General features: G+C 37.8%; 2 protein-coding genes across 10 annotated transcripts in view; one reads left to right on the top strand and one right to left on the bottom strand.

Moving 5' to 3' along the window:
- The window catches only part of LOC110812324 (Alkaline-phosphatase-like family protein), a 43067-nt gene extending 27684 nt beyond the window's left edge, over positions 1-15383 (top strand). For 5 of the 9 annotated variants that reach the window (XM_088218959.1, XM_088218958.1, XM_088218965.1 and 2 more), the window contains 13 exons: positions 1007-1132; positions 1219-1308; positions 4082-4117; positions 4195-4250; positions 4418-4562; positions 9925-10369; positions 10465-10556; positions 10678-11227; positions 11323-11458; positions 11538-11579; positions 12316-12481; positions 12565-12648; positions 12897-13254. In XM_088218959.1, coding sequence (XP_088075085.1) covers positions 1007-1132; positions 1219-1308; positions 4082-4117; positions 4195-4250; positions 4418-4562; positions 9925-10369; positions 10465-10556; positions 10678-11227; positions 11323-11458; positions 11538-11579; positions 12316-12481; positions 12565-12648; positions 12897-13040 — 2112 coding nt within the window. In that variant the 3' untranslated portion in view covers positions 13041-13254. Of the gene's footprint in view, positions 1-1006; positions 1133-1218; positions 1309-4081; positions 4118-4194; positions 4251-4417; positions 4563-9924; positions 10370-10464; positions 10557-10677; positions 11228-11322; positions 11459-11537; positions 11580-11687; positions 12249-12315; positions 12482-12564; positions 12649-12896; positions 13255-13413; positions 13797-13884 lie in introns of those variants that run through there. The other 4 variants (XM_088218961.1, XM_088218963.1, XM_088218964.1 and 1 more) reach the window with 4 other exon arrangements.
- LOC148266552 (putative acetyltransferase At3g50280) lies at positions 13809-15295 on the bottom strand. Its single transcript, XM_088218968.1, has one exon. It carries the CDS (start codon positions 15293-15295, stop codon positions 13964-13966), a length of 1332 nt encoding a protein of 443 aa, XP_088075094.1. The 3' UTR covers positions 13809-13963.
- Positions 15384-18989: the final 3606 nt, after the last annotated feature.

Raw genomic sequence — 18989 nt, forward strand, 5'->3', positions numbered from 1 at the left:
GTTCCAGAACCAAATTATAATCATCAAAGCTTCCTTATCCCAAGTATCCAAAGTGGGATTTCTTGTATTTGGTCCAGTTCTAAGGAGATGACTTAGCTTTCTTGTATCCTTAAGAGTGGTTTGAATCAGTTGTGAGAAACTCAAGTAATCTTTGCCATGGAAGCAGTAGGCAGCCTGAATTGACTGAAATTCATTGTTGTTCTATGCTGAGTTTCTCATTGGGAAGTGTGTGCTGGTAGATTGAGACATAACCTTCGACATCTTTCAAAAACTTGTGGCAACTAAGACCAATTAAAAAAAATAAAACTGTGTCAAGACCACAGCTGGATAGCTGTGCACTAAGAAGTGGAGCTGGTGGCTTGTGTTTGTTGGAACTGTACCTATGCGTGGGCAGATGCTGGTGGGTGGTGCGACGACCAGGAGCAGGCGGCTGGTGGCAGGAACATTGGCGCACAAGCTGGTGTGCTGCTGGCCAGCAGCTGCATGTTGGTGGTCGGCAACGAAAGCTGACCCTCTTAAGGTTTTGTGTCTTATTTCAGCACTGACTGCTGAACAGAGTTTATAAAAAAGTTCAGAGTTTTTTTTAACCTAGAATTTTGATGTCATGTGAAAAATGAAGTATGAATTTTACTAAATAATAAAATCCTATATAGAAAGGTTTATATGAATAATAAAAGGAAAAACACTTAATTATATGAGAGGGATATAGTAATATGCCATGTACCATACTTACTATACAAATATACTGCTCAACAGAAATAAATGCTCATTGGGTTTGCTAAACAATTCTTTGCTTAAGTGAGCAAACAGTCTGTTTTTATTTACAATTATTTTCCTGCTGGTTTTACTTCAAGAGTTTGGTCACCTTGAATATCATTTGGAGGAGGAAAAATCTTGATTTATTATTAACTTGGTTTTACTGCCCATTTCTACTTGCGTAAAAATCTTTTGGGTTATAAGTTTTCCATTTCCAAATTGCTTACTAAATTCATATGCTATGCTTCAGAAAGTAGTTGAAGTGCTCGAGAGTCAGTCTGGACCAGGCGGCATACATGAGAATACCTTTCTTGTTGTGATGGGCGATCATGGCCAAACCTTAAATGGTGATCATGGTGGAGGCAGTGACGAAGAGGTGCAGCATTTGGCATACTCTTTAGAGAAATTTGGTTTCATCCTAAAAGATTTTCTGTAGGTGATAACTGGTATCTCAATGTGCAGGTTGAGACATCAATTTTTGCCATGAGTTTTAAAAAGCCTCCTTCTCACATTCCATCAGAATTTGATACCTCATTTTGTGAATTAGATATGGTATTGGCCTCTCATTTATTTTATTCTTTATAAGATTCACTTAATTTAATGCATGCTTGCATGCTGCTGTATCTTCAACATCTTGCTTCTTGCTTGAATTATTTCCTTTCTGTTTTGCACCTATAAGATTGTGTTTGTTCTTTAGTTTTCAGAATCTTCTACTTAATGGAGGTAGTAGTAAAGATGAGAGAGGAAACTAGTACCAAGAAGTGTTGAAAAATAAGGGAAACAGTAAATATATAACTTCATCCTTTGAAAATTTCTTATAGCAGATAAAGACATTCCCTGCCAAATTCAGAAATTTAGAGTGGAGACTCCCATCACCTTTTCTGCCAACAAAACTGTTGTTCAATTTCTCAAACCCCACAACCCCTACTTTCCAGCTTTTCCTTTTTAGCCCACAATTTATGTTGGTATTAAAAGAAATATATATGTGTATTTTAATTTGTAAAAGTATTGTAGTAAAATACCCATATGTAATTGATATTAGGGTTTCTTTTCCTGTACTAAGAATTATGTATATATTGGATCATTTTTTCTCAATAATATTGATTCTACTCTCCACATGGTATCATAACTTTAAGAAGAAAAACTTTTTGCAAACTCTCTAATAGCCCCTAATCGCCAAAACAAGAAAAACCCAAAAAACTTTAATGGGGCCAGCCTCCATAGCTAGCCACCAACACTGCAGCTACCAGCCTTCATAGTCGGGAAAATAGCAGCTGCAGCCCGTCTGATTTGTGCAACCAACCTCCCAGCCACTGCTCCAGCAGCCACTCTTGCTGTCAAACACCACAAATGCTACTCCCAGCTGCACTCTAGCTGCTGCTCCTTGCAGCCATATGCCCATCCTGTCCACCCGCGCATCGTTTTCAGCTTCACGACTACTCAGTCACGCAAATTCCAGTCATTGCTCTCTGCAGCCTCGTACCCTGGCCCAGCCGCATGCACTACCATGACTGATATATGGCAGTGAACCATCATAGGAGAACAGCAAACTAACAGACATTTTCATTGAACCATAATAGACAGCAAATTACTAACACAATATCGTAAGATTTAAACATAACATAAGTAACATCCTTTTATTATTATTCTTAAATGCTGCTGGTAATAGGGGGGACGAAAATTTGCTATCATTTTGGGGTGGAAAAGTGGGAATCTTCCAATGAAATACCCAAGTCTTCCTCTTGGTGCTAAATTCAAGAAAGTCTCAGTGTGGGATCCAGTAGTGAGTAGATTTGGGTCTAGGCTTTTTGAGAAGAAAAGGAGACTACTTTCTAAGGGGAGGAGGCTGACTCTTATTAAAAGTGTCATGGTCAATATTCCAATCTATTTCATGTCTTTGGCCATCATCCCTGTAAGTGTGACAAGGAGGTTAGAGGTGGTATAACATAGATTCTTTTTGGGTGATTCAGAGGAAAGGAGGTATCAGCTTGTGGCCTGGGATGTAGTGAAACATCCGATTCTGGAGGAGAGAGGGGGTGAGCTCATTGGTTGAATTTGATGCTGCATTTCGAAGCAAATGACTCTGGAGGTATATGGTGGAAAGGGAGAATCCTGGAGAAAGGTGATAGTGCCAAACTTTAGTTTAGATATCTCTCGGGGTTTGTCACTAATCTCAATTGGCGCACAGTGTGGGCTTGTGGAAGGAGATTCACTCAGCAAAAGAGACCTTTCAGAATTGTATCAAATGGAGAGTTGGGCTGGGGGATGGGGTGAGGTTCTGGAAAGACGAGAAGGATGGAAGGGAGGTCTTTTTCATGCAGTTCCCTTCTCTCTATACTATTGCACAGCATAAGAACATTTCTGTTAAGATTCCTTTTGTAGCGGGGTGTGCACATGGTTGATTATTTTAACAAGGAATCTGAATGATTGGGAGATTGGTGAATATCTGAATCTTCTTAACTTCTTTACTTGGGTGTTAGTTTTAGGAGGAGTTGAGAACGAGCCTGTATGGAGTCTCAACAAGAACTGGCAGCTTTTAGTTAAGTCTCTTTACTTGCACTTGACGAGGAAGGAGGGAGGTGATGAAAAGTTTTCCTCAAGCATGATCTGAAAAGTGAAGGTGATACCCTAGGGTGACTTTTTTAGTGTAGGAAACAACCAGGGAGAGTGTTCTCGTGTTGCAGAAGCTGAACAGAATGAGGAGAATCCTGGTTAATTCGTGCTATTTGTACAAGCTTGGCGAGATGACATGCAACCATATCCTCCTTGGTGCTCACTTGCTTACTGGCTTTGGGCTTTGGTTTACGGCTTTTTGGGATTGATTTAGGTCATTTTTTGCACTGTGAGGGAAGGTTGTGAGGGTCTTGGTGACCTTATTAATATATTGTTAGAAATATAAATAGTTTTACATACAGGTTGCATCTATTTGGTGCCAAATTAATATACTTTTTACTCTTTAAAAAAAGTATTATTCTCTGCTAGTAAACCTAGTCAAAAGGCATTTCTTAGCATTTGGATTTGGCTGCACATCTGGGACCATAACAATATCCTTAGTACTCCCTTCTAGAAACAAATGGGATTTTCTTTTAACCACAAGAAAGTTCCATTGTGTAGATGGAGAAATAGTTAGCAAACTGAAGGTCTATAGCAACAACAGTATTGCATATCTGGCACATGCTCTTACTTTCTCTAAGACTTCCCTTCATCTTCAGAAGAGAATTGGCAATTTAACTGTCATGTTGCATATTACTAATTTCTTGTGACCTGGGACAAGCATTAGTTTTCTTCTAAGTAAATTACTGTTTTTCAATGCTTTAAATTTCAGGACAGGAAGAAGGTGTGTGTCAGCTCCATCCAGCAGGTTAGTACAGTCTTAGTATTCTGAGTAGCTTTATTTACCTCTTTGCGAGGCTTATTTTGTTTAGGAATCGTCATCAGGTTGATTTTGCAGTAACAATGTCAGCCTTGCTTGGGATCCCCTTTCCCTTTGGAAGGTGCCGTGTAAGCATCATGTTAATTTTAGCTTCTTTTTTTTTTTATTCACATATCATTAGCTTCTTAGCCTGCATTCCAGGTGTGTGACAATTTTTACATCAAATGGTGCAGATGATATGACTTACAGTTTTTCTTTTGTTGGTACTTTGCCTTGTTAAATTTTCAGCATTGGACGTGTCAATCCTGAGCTATATGCTTTGGGTGCTGATAGTCGAATGGAAAGCACTACTGTGGGGAGTTTGGAAAGTCAGTCAGCACTTGAGGAAAGCATGGAGAATTATGTGAATCTGCTTTGCATTAATTCTTGGCAGGTATATTTACTTGTGTTTCATTAAATTTCTCTGCCTATTCTGGTTAATATTAACTTTGAAAATTATGTTGCTAACTTTATTGAATAAACATTTTGATGGTTACTAACTATGTTGATGGCTGGCTGATGATGTGCTACTTCTCTCTTAAATTCAATGATGAATAAAATGTTCCTAACTTAAGTCTTCTAAGCTTTCGTTTCAAAAAACCTTACGTCTTCTAAGCTTGAGAAAAGTTGTTACCTGGTAGATTAGCTTGTCAATAGTTCACCAACTGCAGAAAAGGTTTTCCTTCCATCAATGTGAGCACATAAAGTGTACAAATTAATCCACTCTAGTTTTTCTTTAATGAAGTATCTGTCAACTTCAATATGCTTCATTTGATAGTGTTGTGCTGGATTATGATTATACTAATGGCAGATTTATTATCACAATAGAGCTTCATTGGACCATCCCATTTAATTTTCAAATTTTCTAAGATGATCTTTATCTAAAGCAGTTCATACACATCCTCGGTCATTGCCCAAAATTCTGCTTCTCCACTTAACTGCGCTACCACATTTTATTTTTTACTCCTTCATGTCACCAGATTACCACCAAAAAAGGTGTAATATCCGAAGGTTGACCTCCAATCAATGATTGACCCAGCATAATTAGCATATACATATATATATGTATATGCTTCAAGAATTAAACCTTTACTCATTTGGAAGAGAGTACCTTTACCTGGTATGCCTTTAAGATATTGCAACACTCAGTAAGCTACCTGTAAATAAACTTCTTCAAGACTATGCATAAACTGATAGATCACACTTACTACCAGGTTTTGATACATTTCTCTCCTCTACTGCTGCATCTTCTTTTGGTTTTTCAAAGATTTGGGTTTATTAGAATACTAGTTTGTTTGCATGCTGTCTTGCCTATTTATTGAAGAAAATCAGCAACAAACTTCTGCTGGGAGATAAAAAGGCCATGTTAGAGTAGATACCTCAATCCTAGTAAAATATTTCAATGGTCATAGTGCTTTGATCTCAAACTCCTTAGCTAAACACTGATTTAGATGTTGTCTCTCCTTATCACTGTCCCATGTTACTATTATGTCATCAACATATATTAGAAGAACTGTGATTCTCTAAGAATGATATTTAATGAATAACATATAGTTCTGTTGGCTCTACTTATATCTCATGGTCATTATAACTCTTACAAATTTGTCGAACCCTGCTCGTGGTGATTGATTAAGTCCGTACAAGGTCTTCTTCACTTACACAGATATAAAGAGTAGCCAAATTGCCTCCACAACCTGACAAGACGTCCATGTAAATTTCTTCCTCTATTCTCCATGCAAAAATGCATTCTTAACATCGAACTGCTACAATCAGAGAAAATTAGTTCCTAAATAATAATATTCTGACAGTATCCATCTTTCTAAATGGAGCAAATATTTTTAGATAATCTATTATGTAAATTTAGGTATATCAATTAGCTATCAGTCTTGTCTTGTATCTTTCTATCATTCCATTTGCTCTGTACTTCACTATATATACCTGTTTACAACCTAGCAATTTCTTTTCCGTCTGTAATTTCACTAACTCTTAAGTTTTGTTTTTTTTTTTTTTCAAATGCTTCCATTTCCGCATTCATAGTTTGTTTCCATTTCTCATTGAATAAAGTTTCGGATAAGGTAGTAGGAATAACAATAGTGTTCAAGCTAACGAGGAAGACCTTATGAGATGGTGAGATTTTTTAATAGACAAAAAATGTGAAAGAGGGCATAAGAGTCATTTTGTGCATCTTTTAATCCCATTCCTAGCTGCAATGGGAACATCATGTTAATTATTGCCCAAATGAGATTCAGTTCATCTTGCAATAAGGATTAGAGATTGTTACCTCACTCACATTATCTAAGTTGGAGTTTGGGACTTGCACAGATTTCAGCATAGTCACATTCTTCTTTGAAAGCCCTTCTCTTTGTCAAATCTCACATTCTCAAGAGCGAGATCCATTGTCTCTTGGGAAGTGTTGGGTACCAGTTCAGACACGGAGTTTGACACAGAGGAACAAGATAAGGACTCTTGGTTAGGAACAAGTAGTGCTGGCAAGTCAAATACAAGATCTTTATCTTTCTTTAATGATGTTCTCCTCCTGAAGATAATGAATGGTAGAATAAGATTTGTGCTCGTGGAAAGTAACATCCACCGACACAGAATCTTTTTTTATGGAGGATGGCAATACTTATATTCCTTCTAAATCAATGAGTAACCCACAAAGATACACTTTAACGCCCTTGGATCTAATTTTCCTCAAGTAGGATAATAAGTATGACAAACTAGACGCGCCTAAATATTCTAGGGACAAGATGATTTGTTATGTGTAGATTAGGGTAGTATGTGGAGAGAATGTCCTTTAGGCTCTTCAATCCTATGACTCTTGAAGGTACATGATTTATAAGATGTGTGGTTGTAAGAACAAATTCTTCCTCAGAATAATTTAAGTACGTTTTCCTGAAACAGAATGGCTTTAGTGGTTTCAAGAAGGTGGTTATTTTTTTCTTTCCACCACTCCATTATGCTGTGGAGTGTTGGCACAAGAGAACTCATGTACTACCCCTTCATTTTGAGAAAATGGGGTTAAGACTTTATTGAAATTGTCTTTAGCATTATCCCTCATAAATCTTTTGATAATAACCCCAAATTGATTCTTAATTATGAAACAAAAATTTGGAAGGATAGTACTGACTTCATACTCATGTTTGTGCAAAACAATCCATGTGACATGAGTACAATAACCAATAAATGACGCAAACTTACCTCTATGACATTAGGAATAGTAGAGGATCCCCAAATATCACTATACATTAAGATAGTTTGTATTTTAATTTGAATAAAGAAGGGATAAATGGCATTAGGAACAAATTTGATTCGTTATTCATTAAACACAAACTCATGTTTGTATTTAGATAGTTTGCACACTTCATTATGAAAATGTTCAACATCTAGACCTTTGAATAAAGAAGGAAACAACATCTTTCTCCTTATTGGATGAAAAAGAGTCAGAAATAAACAGTGAGGAACCTTGCCCTTGGAATACTTGATTAACTCGATGCTTTAAGGTAGTAAAGCCCATCATGTTTCTCTAGCATGTCCGATTATCTTTCATAAATTCTCATCTTGACTACACAGTAGCTATGATGAAAAACAATATTGCAATGCAAATATCAAGTAAGTTGTTTAATAGAGACAAGGTCTGTGGATGGTTTGGAATATAAGGACATATTTTAGAGTCAGAGATGAGCTTAGTTTGACATCTCCTACTCTTACTACAGTGATCAAAGAACCATCAGCTATGGCTATTTTCTTGTTACTTGGGGCATTGGGAATAAGTGGAAAAAATCTTTGATGAGTGGCTCATGTGATTACTAGCTCCAAAGTCCATGACCCAAGAGTTGGCTCCGGTTGTACCTGAGACATTTAATCCAATAGAAAATAGAAATTTACCTGAATATGCCAATGAGCAGGTACCTAAATTTGTCCAATTGCTAATAAGAGATTTCACCCTCTCAATCTCTTCATTATTCAAACTGCCTGATTCCTGTGATATTATGTCATCTTCCTATGTCATAGTAACATGGGTCTGCTCATATTTCTTTGTTGTTCTCCTTTTTATCCCCACCCTCACCTCCATGAAGTTTCCAACATTGTTCCCAAGTGTGACGTGCTTTCTTGCAGTAAGTATGCTACAAGCTATCACAATTTTGCATTTTTGTTTAACCAAGTTTTCCATTGTCAAAAATTTTTATTCTATTAGTTGTGTTCTTGCCACCACTAGCCACCATAATGGAGCTGTATGTGTTGTGTGGTTCAAGCATCAGGCATCTCTTCTACTTTTCTCACCTTGAGTTAGTGTTATCACCTCATTAGAACACAGAACTTCAGACTTACCTAGATTATGAATTCTTACTTGGTTGAATTCTAAATTATGTCTAAAGGGGAAGTCGTAACTTTGTCGTGTTCAATCAGTTTCTTGAGAACAGCAGCATCCTCAGAATATCTGGTTGTTTACCCTATAGTGGCCAAGTTTTTGACACAAGATCTTTAGTTGATTAACATACTGAGTAATTGTTCTATTTCCTTGTTTCGCAGCAATCGTTTTTGTCTTAATCTCGTATGCTTGAGCTGCCTCTAGCGTTAGGGTAAGTCTGTTGAAGTGCGTTCCAAATATCCTTGGCATTAATGAAGAACATATGTATGTCACTGATCTCGGGCGTCATAGAGTTCCATAGTCATGTCATAGTTATGGCATCTTCTTCATCCCAAGGTTCCAACCGAGGATCTTGTGATTTCGTTCCCATCCATATGAGATGGTTGATCTTCCCTTTTCTTTTTACTCAGTAAGAATAATTTTAAACCATTTAAGATAGTTTTTTTATCCAGTCTATATGTTGCCTGGATGTTTTGCAATTTCCTTGGATTGTTGAGGCCGAATAATCTCACCCAGTTGGACTAGATTGTTGGATTATGTAACCTCCGACATCTTCTACGGAGAGGAAACAGCTTCTAGGTGGTTTTGTGAAGCATAAAGATCACCAGTGATGAAAGTTGGTCATGGGTGCAGTGCTACCAGGAATGGAGGCCGTTTCTGGTCATGGTGCAGCTGGATGGAGGTGCGAGGCTCGGAGAGCAGCTGGTGCACAGCTGGTCTGTGCACACAGCTGGCTGTGCAGTGCTGGTATATGCACTGCTGGCGATAAAGGCTGGATGGTGCTGCAGAGTGACCAGTGATGAAGGCAGGCAGGGAGGATCCCTGGCTACGAAGGCTGGCTGGTTACAGTTTGAAGAGAAAGAGAGAAAAAAGTAGTCCTTTAGCTTTGATACTATATGGAAGAATTGATTTCTTATTGATAAATAATACACGAGGCAGAGTGACCAGTGATGAAGGCAGGCAGGGAGGATCCCTGGCTACAAAGGCTGGCTGGTTACAGTTTGAAGAGAAAGAGAGAAAAATTTAGTCCTTTAGCTTTGAAAATATATGGAAGAATTGATTTCTTATTGATAAATAATACACGAAAGTGACACATTTTATATACTGCAAACCTAGCTATAGAAAAGAAACATGGTTATTTTGAGGTCTCACTTTTTATGGGATATTCTACCGTAACAGACATCTAATTAAATAGGTGTAAATCTAGGGATACAATCTTTATAAAAAAGGAAAAAATATATATACACATATATATTTCTAATTAATTGCTTTTTCTCACAGATTATGTAAGGATTTTCTTTTTACTTTGTTCCAACATTTAGGCTGAAACTTTCTCTTGATAAATTCTCCCTATTTTCAGTAAAACTGAACTATGTTCCTGCAGGTGAAAAGATATATAGATATCTATTCAAGTTCATCAGTCATCGGTTTCTCTTCTGAAGATCTGTCGCAGATATCACATTTATATGCTCAAGCTGAGAAGAACTGGTCACATTCTATTAAGAATCTATTGCTACATAAGAATGAAGATCGCAATGCATCATTACCTGCTCTGAAGAGGCAAATCGATGCATATTATAATTTTCTGTCAAGTGTCATTGAACTAGCACGCTTGAAATGGACCGAATTTGATTTAAAGATGATGGCTACTGGTTTCGGGATAATGATAATATCACTTTATATTCATTTTCGTGCAATTAAAAGAGTGAATAAGGCATATGGTATTCCTCTTTGTGGATCTGGAGACACTGAGGTTTCTTTCGAGCAAATTTTTTCTTACATTGTATTGGTGATACGTGCTTGCAGCTTCCTTTCAAATAGCTATATTTGTAAGTTGTGGGCATGATTTTCTTAATTCAGTATTTTTTTCTATTTGTAACTTCTCACTGATTTTTTCCGGCAAATTCATATCCTTGTTGATCAGTGGAAGAAGGGAAAGTTGCGAATTTTCTTTTGGCCACAACTGGTTTTCTCAAACTACGACATTCAATCATGAAAAAGCAGATGCTTCTGGAAGTAGGTATTAGTGGCAGTAGGGGTTATTTATCATGAATGGGTGAATATCTTATTCTTATATATATGAATCTGATCCTAATGAGTTGCTTTAAAATTTTCAATGTGGAAAATTTACTTGCAGGCAGTTACTTTCATAATATTAGTCTTCATTCTCAGAATTTCCATAGAAATTGGACTGTCAAAGCAGGCAGCCACTTCTCAATTTATGAGCAGTTCTGCTTCATGGATGCTTGCAATAGCTCCAGGCCATCCATTATGGAAGCATTTGGTTGAAATTGTGCCACTGCTATCTTTAGTCATATTGGTTTACATGCTGTACATGGTGATTGCTAGAAGCTCAGCAGAGAAAATCTGGAAATATATTATCATTGGAAGTATATTGAACCATCTCCTCATTGCAGTGCAATGGTCCTCAGAAAGTAATATGTTCAGTCTAGGTCTTTTACTTCAAGGAATTGGAAGGAATTTCATCCCTCAAACAATTTATGCTTTTGGATTTGGTCAACTTTTGCTATTAGTCTTCGCACAAGCCTTCTACAAGGGAAAAACTTTGAATTGCCAGACAACCTTGGTTATTAAAACAGTTGGCTTGTTATCTGCATGCAGTTCAACAATCATTATTTTGTCAGGAAAACAAGGTCCATTGATTGCATTAGCATCAGTAATTGGGGGTGTGTCTCCTTACTATTCATTCTCACTGCATAAATTTTTTTACCTCTTAATTTTTATACATACATTTAATATGTGATGTTTGAGCATCTATCAGGTTATTGCATAATGAGGTTGGAAGCTATAGAACAGATCAGAATGGATGGAGCTCCTCGATCCTTTACTTTGGATCATCTTTCTGTGACACAATGGAGCCTTTTAGCCGTGTGTATGTTTTTTGCCACTGGTCACTGGTAAGCTGCTCATAAAGATTTTCTTTCAGGTTTGTATTCCCAGTAGTACCTCTGAAGCCTGTATTGACTTTATGTTCAGGTGTGCTTTTGATGGTCTTCGATATGGCGCTGCATTTGTTGGGTAAGTCATGGGCATTAGCATGCATTGCACTTGTTAATCATCACGAATATGCTTGTCTCTCCAAGTAGCTGCATAACCATATCTCTGTCATGATATTTTTTTTTCCAGAAACTGCCATGACGGGTATTGAAGTAGGTCAATTCTAATGCATTGTGTGGACCATTATCTGACTAGTCTAGGCCTGGAAGAGACTGTCCAAAGGCCTGAGCCAGGACTGGGCAGCAGGGCCCTTAATAAACACTCTCACTTGTCTACTCATTTTGAAAAGCTAGCTAAATTTGGTGAGGGACTACCCAATCAAGCCATACGGCATTACTGGCTAGGTTTAGTCATAGGGCTAGTCATGAGGTAGGCAAAGGCCTTATTGTGTTGCCTCGTGCACAAAATGACCTAGCGTTGACTACCCTTGCTCTTGACTTTGATCGATTGTGCAATCTTGTGGTCAGCCAGTACACATTTATGTTTATATATTATTATTTCTATTATTATATTTTATTAATTTTTACATAATAATTATTTTTTATTTAAAAATTATTATCATGTTTAAAGAGTAAAATTGTCTTTTATTTTTATGCGTCTTTTCGAATAATTTTATACTTTTTTAACACTAACTTCAAGCAAATGCTTTATAAGTTTTACCATAAATCTTATTTTTAATTAACAATAATAGAAAGTTACTTAAGTTGAAAGAAGTGGTTGGCAGATGAATGATTTTGATCTTTAAATGATTTTTTAGATTTGACGAATTTGTTCTTCTTCGCCAAGCAATTATTCTTGCGATTGAGACATTTGGCTTTTCTCACATCCTTCCGGTATTTGGACTTCCATTTCTTGTCGTGTGCCAAGATTTACCGGGTCAAACTGATCAACAGAAGCGTTTAGTTTTTATGCGATTGTTTCAAGTAAGTTTTACCAAGGAATTAGGTATGTTGCTCTGTGTTGTATGGTAATAGCAAATGCTAATTGGTGCTCACTTTTGTTTTAGATATATCTGGCACACGGTCTCATTATCTCCACGGCTGTAACTGCCACCATTCTATGTGTCACTATTCAAAGAAGGCATCTAATGGTAACATTGGCTTACTTGCTACCCTAGTATTTAATTCCTATCTATTCACTAACCTCATTTTTTTCATATGTAGGATTAAAATCGTAATTTTCATTTTTGATTTACAATTAAATCGATTCCTTTCCTTCATTATTCTCACTTCAGCCTTTATTTGATTTCTGTCATAATCTAAACTAATTGTCTCTTATATACAGTTTTACAAAATTCAATGATATTATTCTGATACAAACTATTTTATACTCTTGCAGGTTTGGGGACTATTTGCACCAAAGTTTGTTTTCGACGTGGTGGGCCTTATCATCACAGATGTCCTAATTTATTTGGCATCGCTTTTCTATTTTGATCAAATGGAGGATGATAAGCAGCAAAATGCTGCTATTAAAGATGAATAGGTGAGGGAGAACTTTCTTCTTAATTTGTCTTCAGACGCTAAATTCGGACAAGTGAAATACATAGATGATTTGCCACATAATATTTCTGCATTATTGGAATTAGGTTTTTGGTTTAATAGTCATTTCTTTGGCAAAAAAATATGTTAAAATTATTGTTTGTTGAGACTAGTGAATAATAGACAATGTAGCTAATCGAAGCCTTTTCGTTACTTTATTAGTTTCTTGTTAGAAGTTACTAATTTCAAATCTGGAGGTACATGATCAATTCACTTAAAGACTGTCCAATTAAAAACATTTGCATGTTGTGACATGGAAAATTTTCAGTTTCACTGTCCAATTGATCGGTCTAATTTAAGCTAATTAATTTGTCTAGATAGCAGAATGAATGATTTGAATTTCTATTCGCTTGAATGGAAACGGGAGTAAATTAGACTGTCAACTAGAGAAACTATTATTCAGACATGCCAAGTACTTTCAGTTCCCTGTTATGAGCTAACAACCGAGGGACACATGGTTTCTGGAATGGAGGAGGAATTATTTTATTTGATTATGTACTTTGATTTTGTTCCTTACTTAGGCATGTAGTTCTATCGGATGCTACAACAATTATTAGAACAAGCGGGAAGGTAGTTTCTGCAAACCTGAGAAATTGTTATTTTAAAGCAGGAAATTTACTCTTTCTTAGGAGCACTTAGGTTTCTTGTATCAAACTAGAGTACCGATATGAATAAACGTTATGCAGTGGATTATTAAGAAGTTTATTGGGTATGTTTAAACTCTAAGAGATCTCTCGATTCTCTTTTAATATATTATTTATCGAAATCCCATAACAAGATTTAAGTAGGTACAAGAACATCCCCAATTAAGCTTCCACTGCAGCAACATACAGACTTGTTCACCAACGAGCTTTCAGATTAGAAATTTTAGACCTCAACGACCTCCATAAACTCTGGATCATTGGAAATTGCCTGCAGTGTCTCATACAAGAGACAAGCTTCAATATCCACACTACCTTCTTCTACTCCTGGAGAAACTGTAATTTTTCCATCAAAATTATTCCCCGCGCCTCCTCGAGCAGCAATTGGCCGTCCCCAACCAAAGTCATTGCCATAAACATTGAACCTCAGTGAGCTTGCTATTACTATAGCGTTACTTGCCAAGCTACTCAGTGTTGCCAACTCGGGGTTCCTAACCCAATTTTCCAAATGCTTTCTGGCTTCTTCAGCTGTTTGCAAACCCACCATCTTGTTTATTTGCCAAGCAGCCCAACTGAATCCGTGCTCCAGCAGCTCCCCTACCGTAGCTGTTGCAGTCCCGAAGTGAACTACATTTCCAAAGCAACCTTCCAGCAGCGGTGGGTTCAGTCTCTGCCTCATGTTCACCAATACCCTGCAACCAATTTCTTGATCAGCCTTGAGATTACCGCGACACCGAAATACCAATCTCCAAATATAGCCCACAAGTGCTTGAAGGGAAGAGATTGTGATTGTGCCCATTTCTGCGTTGGCTTTTGCTTTGAGCTCTGCAATCTTTTCTTTCGTAAAATGAAAAACTCTAACTTGCAATGGTGGCAAAATATGCTTCTCAGAGATTATCTCTTGGTATGAGAATGGCAAGCGAAGAGGAGGATCAACTCCACCAACAAACCAACCGCTGAGAACAAGAGGGTTCGGTGTGTGATTGGAATAAGAATTCCTTGAGATCTCAGACCAAATGTTGATAAAATCCCAGAAGGTTGTACCATCTGCAAGCATATGATTCCAGCTGCAACCAACGAAGATGCCATCGATAAGCTCCGTTACTTGAACGGCAAACAATGATTTGTTAATTCCCTCACAACTTCTGACTCCATTAAATGGGAAAAAGGAGAAGACAATATCAGGAACATAGACAGAGCTAAGAACATGAGCAACAGAAATGGTATCAGAAACTGCATGAACAAACTCAATGCCCGAGCTGCTGCCGTTGTACTCTACAAAGAAAGAGGCGGTGCTGTCTTCGTTGCAAACAACAACAAGGCAACCAGCGAAGGGAGGGAAAGCGTCCAATGCGAGCGAGATGGAGGTTTTGAGGCGACTGATCAGGTCGTTGTTACCATCTGGTGATGATGTAGGTTTGAGGAAAAGAAGACCTCTCTGGCTGTACTCAACTGAAAGGAGAGATAGATCCCATGGAGTTAGATGGATTCTGTGAGTTGAATTATTGGGAGAAGCTGGCTGAACGGTTGTTGTTGATATCATCTGGAGGTCTGCCATTTTTGGTTTGTACAATCTATAGAAACTGCTGAAGAGATATAAATGATATAAAAAGTACCCACTAAATGCAGATTTTTGTGTAGTATATTTTCCACTTACTGTGTGGCCCATTTTTGCCCTTTTTTAATCATAAATTTCTTCTCATAACATATTGAAATAGCAGCTACAACGGGAGATAATAACCACGTTTTGCCGTTAATCTTTTAAATTAGTACATAATTCTTTAAATTTTTTTTAATAATCACGTTTTGCCGTTAATCTTTTAAATTAGTACATAGTTCTTGAGAGTTTTCTCTCACACTCTTTATTTCTGATGATAAGATATCAAAATAAAATTAACGTTCGAATAAATTAAGGATCATAACTAGATATATCAGTTAACCGTCTATTAACATTCATTGTTTCTAATTTAACACATTACAAAATTAAAAATAATGATTTGGTCTCTGTACATAAAAATTCATATTTAATTTAATATATTAAAATTTAAAATATACGTAATTTTATTAGATTATTTTAAACAAACTTAATTAATTTAATAATTTTTTATGCACAATAATTTTTACATATAATTAATTAAAACTTTAGTAATTAAAAAATCATATTTTACGATAAAATTAAAAATAAATGTTAATTTATTTTTAAAAAAATAGTTAAGAATATATACATAATTTATTTATAAATTATACTTTTCTGTATAGATAATAATAATAAAAAAAATCATTTATAAATAAATATGAAATGCTTTCTTTACAATTTACAAATCATGTTATAATAATAATAATAATAAAAAGGTAGTGGCCTTGTGCTGCAGATCAGATCGTGTCAAAAATAAAAGATTTGTGGGTCGTCTACAAAATCTCTCATATCTTTTATTTAATAAAAAATATAATAAGTTAGATTTATTAGTTCGTTTGTATTTATTGTAATAATTTTTTTTTCAAATATTTTATATTTATTAAGATAAATTTTAATTTAATTATCGTAATTTTAGTTATATAATATTATACTTTAAGTTATTTAAAATCGAATATTATAAATTTGTTAAATCATAATAAAAATATATTTGACTTAAATATAATAATTTTGATTGTTAAACTATTATCTCGGTAGTGTAGCAGCCCCGGTAATTCATAATGGAAATTATATTATAAATATCAAATGCGGAAGCGAAGACAAAATTGATTAACATCCCTTACACTAAAACCAAAAACGTGCTCACAAAATATAAAAGATTAAACTACCTAAAGGGGAAACTTGAAAGTAAAAACTACGAATGTGACTATGGAGTCCTTAGGCGTCCCCTTCGTCGTCCTCCTGCGGAACCGGCTCGGGAACGATGTCCTCTTGATCTGAAATGATTAAATAAGGAATGAGCTACACTAGCCCAGTAAAGACATCACGATATCTCACCGTCACGGAGATAAAGGTGGGTAGAAAACACAAAAGACCAATGGAGCATGATTTACGACAAATCCTTTTATTAATAATAAAACCTTTACCATCCACTTACCTCGGTGGAATTTATAAAACAATATACGAAAGCAATAACATTATCATAATCATGGAATCATATAAACTGTAAAACATAACACTTATCACGCCTTTTGTAATTCAATCATTATACAACATATCTTTTCCTTATTTACCAGCCTACTAGTATCCGTGGGGGTCCATAGGGGTCCTGCTACCCGTTAACCTTTAACATTCGTCATCGGATTCCAGGGCCGTCCCCATACCCCGTCCGGTATGGGCGCCAAAACCATAAACCTCAATACCCCGTCCGGTATGAGGGTGAAACGGACCGTCCCCATACCCCGTCCGGTATGGGCGCCAAAACCATAAACCTCAATACCCCGTCCGGTATGAGGGTGAAACGGGCCGTCCCCATACCCCGTCCAGTATGGGCGCCAAAACACACAAGATCTCCATACCCCGTCCGGTATGGGAGACCATAATCCCGGTAGGGTTCCCTACGAACCCGGTCCGTCCACCATCTCCCAGGATATCTAGTCGGGTTGAACACATTATACAATTTCCATTCACATAATCTTTCATTCTCCTTTTTCCTCAGTCAGCATTATCAATCACATACAAACAAGCAAAACGATAATTTATGCCAAACAGACAACATATAGTGTAGCACCCGGAAAGGAGGAGGAAAAAAAAAAAAAAAAAAAAAAAAGGTGCCACGTCAGCAGCCACGTCAGCAGGCCCGGTCAGCAGTCCCGGCCAACCAGGGCCTGCCACGTGGTAAGATCGCGTCACTCCGAAAGGAGCCACGTTGGCGATCCGCGTGGGTGCGATCCGACGGCCCAGATCAATCACGCGATCGGACGGCCCAGATTCAATAAAAAACGAACGGCCCAGATTAAAACGAAATGAACGGCTGTGATCAAAAGGCAAGGGGTTATAAATAGAACCTCCACACCAGACCAAAAACCCTAGCCGCCAGCCGCTCGCCGGAGAAGACGAACCAGAGGTCGACCGCCGCCACCCGCCGCCACTCGCCGCCGCACCGGGGAAATTTCCGACCGCCGATCGAGGTAAATTTCATACCCCCGACTCGTTTTTCTCCACTGATTCCTCCTATGGCCAAATTGAGGCCGAAATCCCGGCCAAACGGCCGGAATACGCGGCCGAAACCCAGCGGCGCCGCCGCGCCCCTCTCGGTTTTTGCCTCCGACGAGGCCCTTCCCGGCCTCCGTTCGATGCAATTTTTATATCACCGTGATCACCATTCTTTTTTCTACAGGTTGACCGGAGCCGAATAACCAAAACACGAACCTCGCCGGAGAGCCGCTGCACCCGAGAGCGCCGCCGCCGGTAAGCTCCGTTTTTCCGTGATTTTTTGGCCCCCCGAGGGCCCTAGGGTTGTTTTCTGACAAGGACCAATGCGAGCGTGGCCGAATTCGGCCGAAAACAGCCAACCCGAGGCGACTCGCCGCCGGAGCACGGCAGAGCCGCCGTGCCGGAGTTGCGATTTGGTCCGAAAGGGGCCCTGGGCCTAATTTGGATTTTTTTTGGAACACGTGCAGGTACTGTTAGTGTGTTTCAGTTCCCCAGGAAAAATTCAGGGAAAATTAGGGACGGCCTGCAGGCGCACTGTGAATCGTATTCGGATCCCGAAAACAAGTAAGGACCCCTCACCCTATTTCCTATCACGGTATTAAAGTTCAAAATGATAAAACGGTATTTCTTGAATTAACGCATGTGTGAAATTGCTTAAGGTTGCTAATGGAGCCCGAGTCTAGTGTGATTGATGATTTACTGTTATTTGGCATGTTTACAGCTTTAAATGCAAAATGAGGTTTGATGTGTTCATTTTACAGATTTGTGTGCATGTACTACGTTTTTATTAATTATGGGTTGAATGACTGAAAAACTGATACTGTATGTTGTCTGTTTGGTATGAATTACGATTTGCTTGTTTAAATGTGAATTGATGATGCTGATTGAGGAAAAGGAAAATGAAAGATTGTGTAGACTGATAATTGTATTATGGGGGTCAGCCTGACTAGATATCCTGGGAGATGGTGGACGGACCGGGTCCGTAGGGAACCCTACCGGGATTGTGGTCTCACATGCCGGACGGGGTATGGAGATCTTATGGTTTTGGCGCCCATACCGGACGGGGTATGGGGACGGCCCGTTTCACCCTCATACCGGACGGGGTATTGAGGTTTATGGTTTT

This window comes from Carica papaya, chromosome 4 (assembly GCF_054855325.1).
Source record: "Carica papaya isolate Zhongbai chromosome 4, ASM5485532v1, whole genome shotgun sequence".
Classification (NCBI taxonomy): domain Eukaryota; kingdom Viridiplantae; phylum Streptophyta; class Magnoliopsida; order Brassicales; family Caricaceae; genus Carica; species Carica papaya.

Bases quoted from the DNA above. Each gene is read 5' to 3' on its own strand.
- LOC148266552 (XM_088218968.1), bottom strand. From the start codon at position 15,295: ATGGCAGACCTCCAGATGATATCAACAACAACCGTTCAGCCAGCTTCT.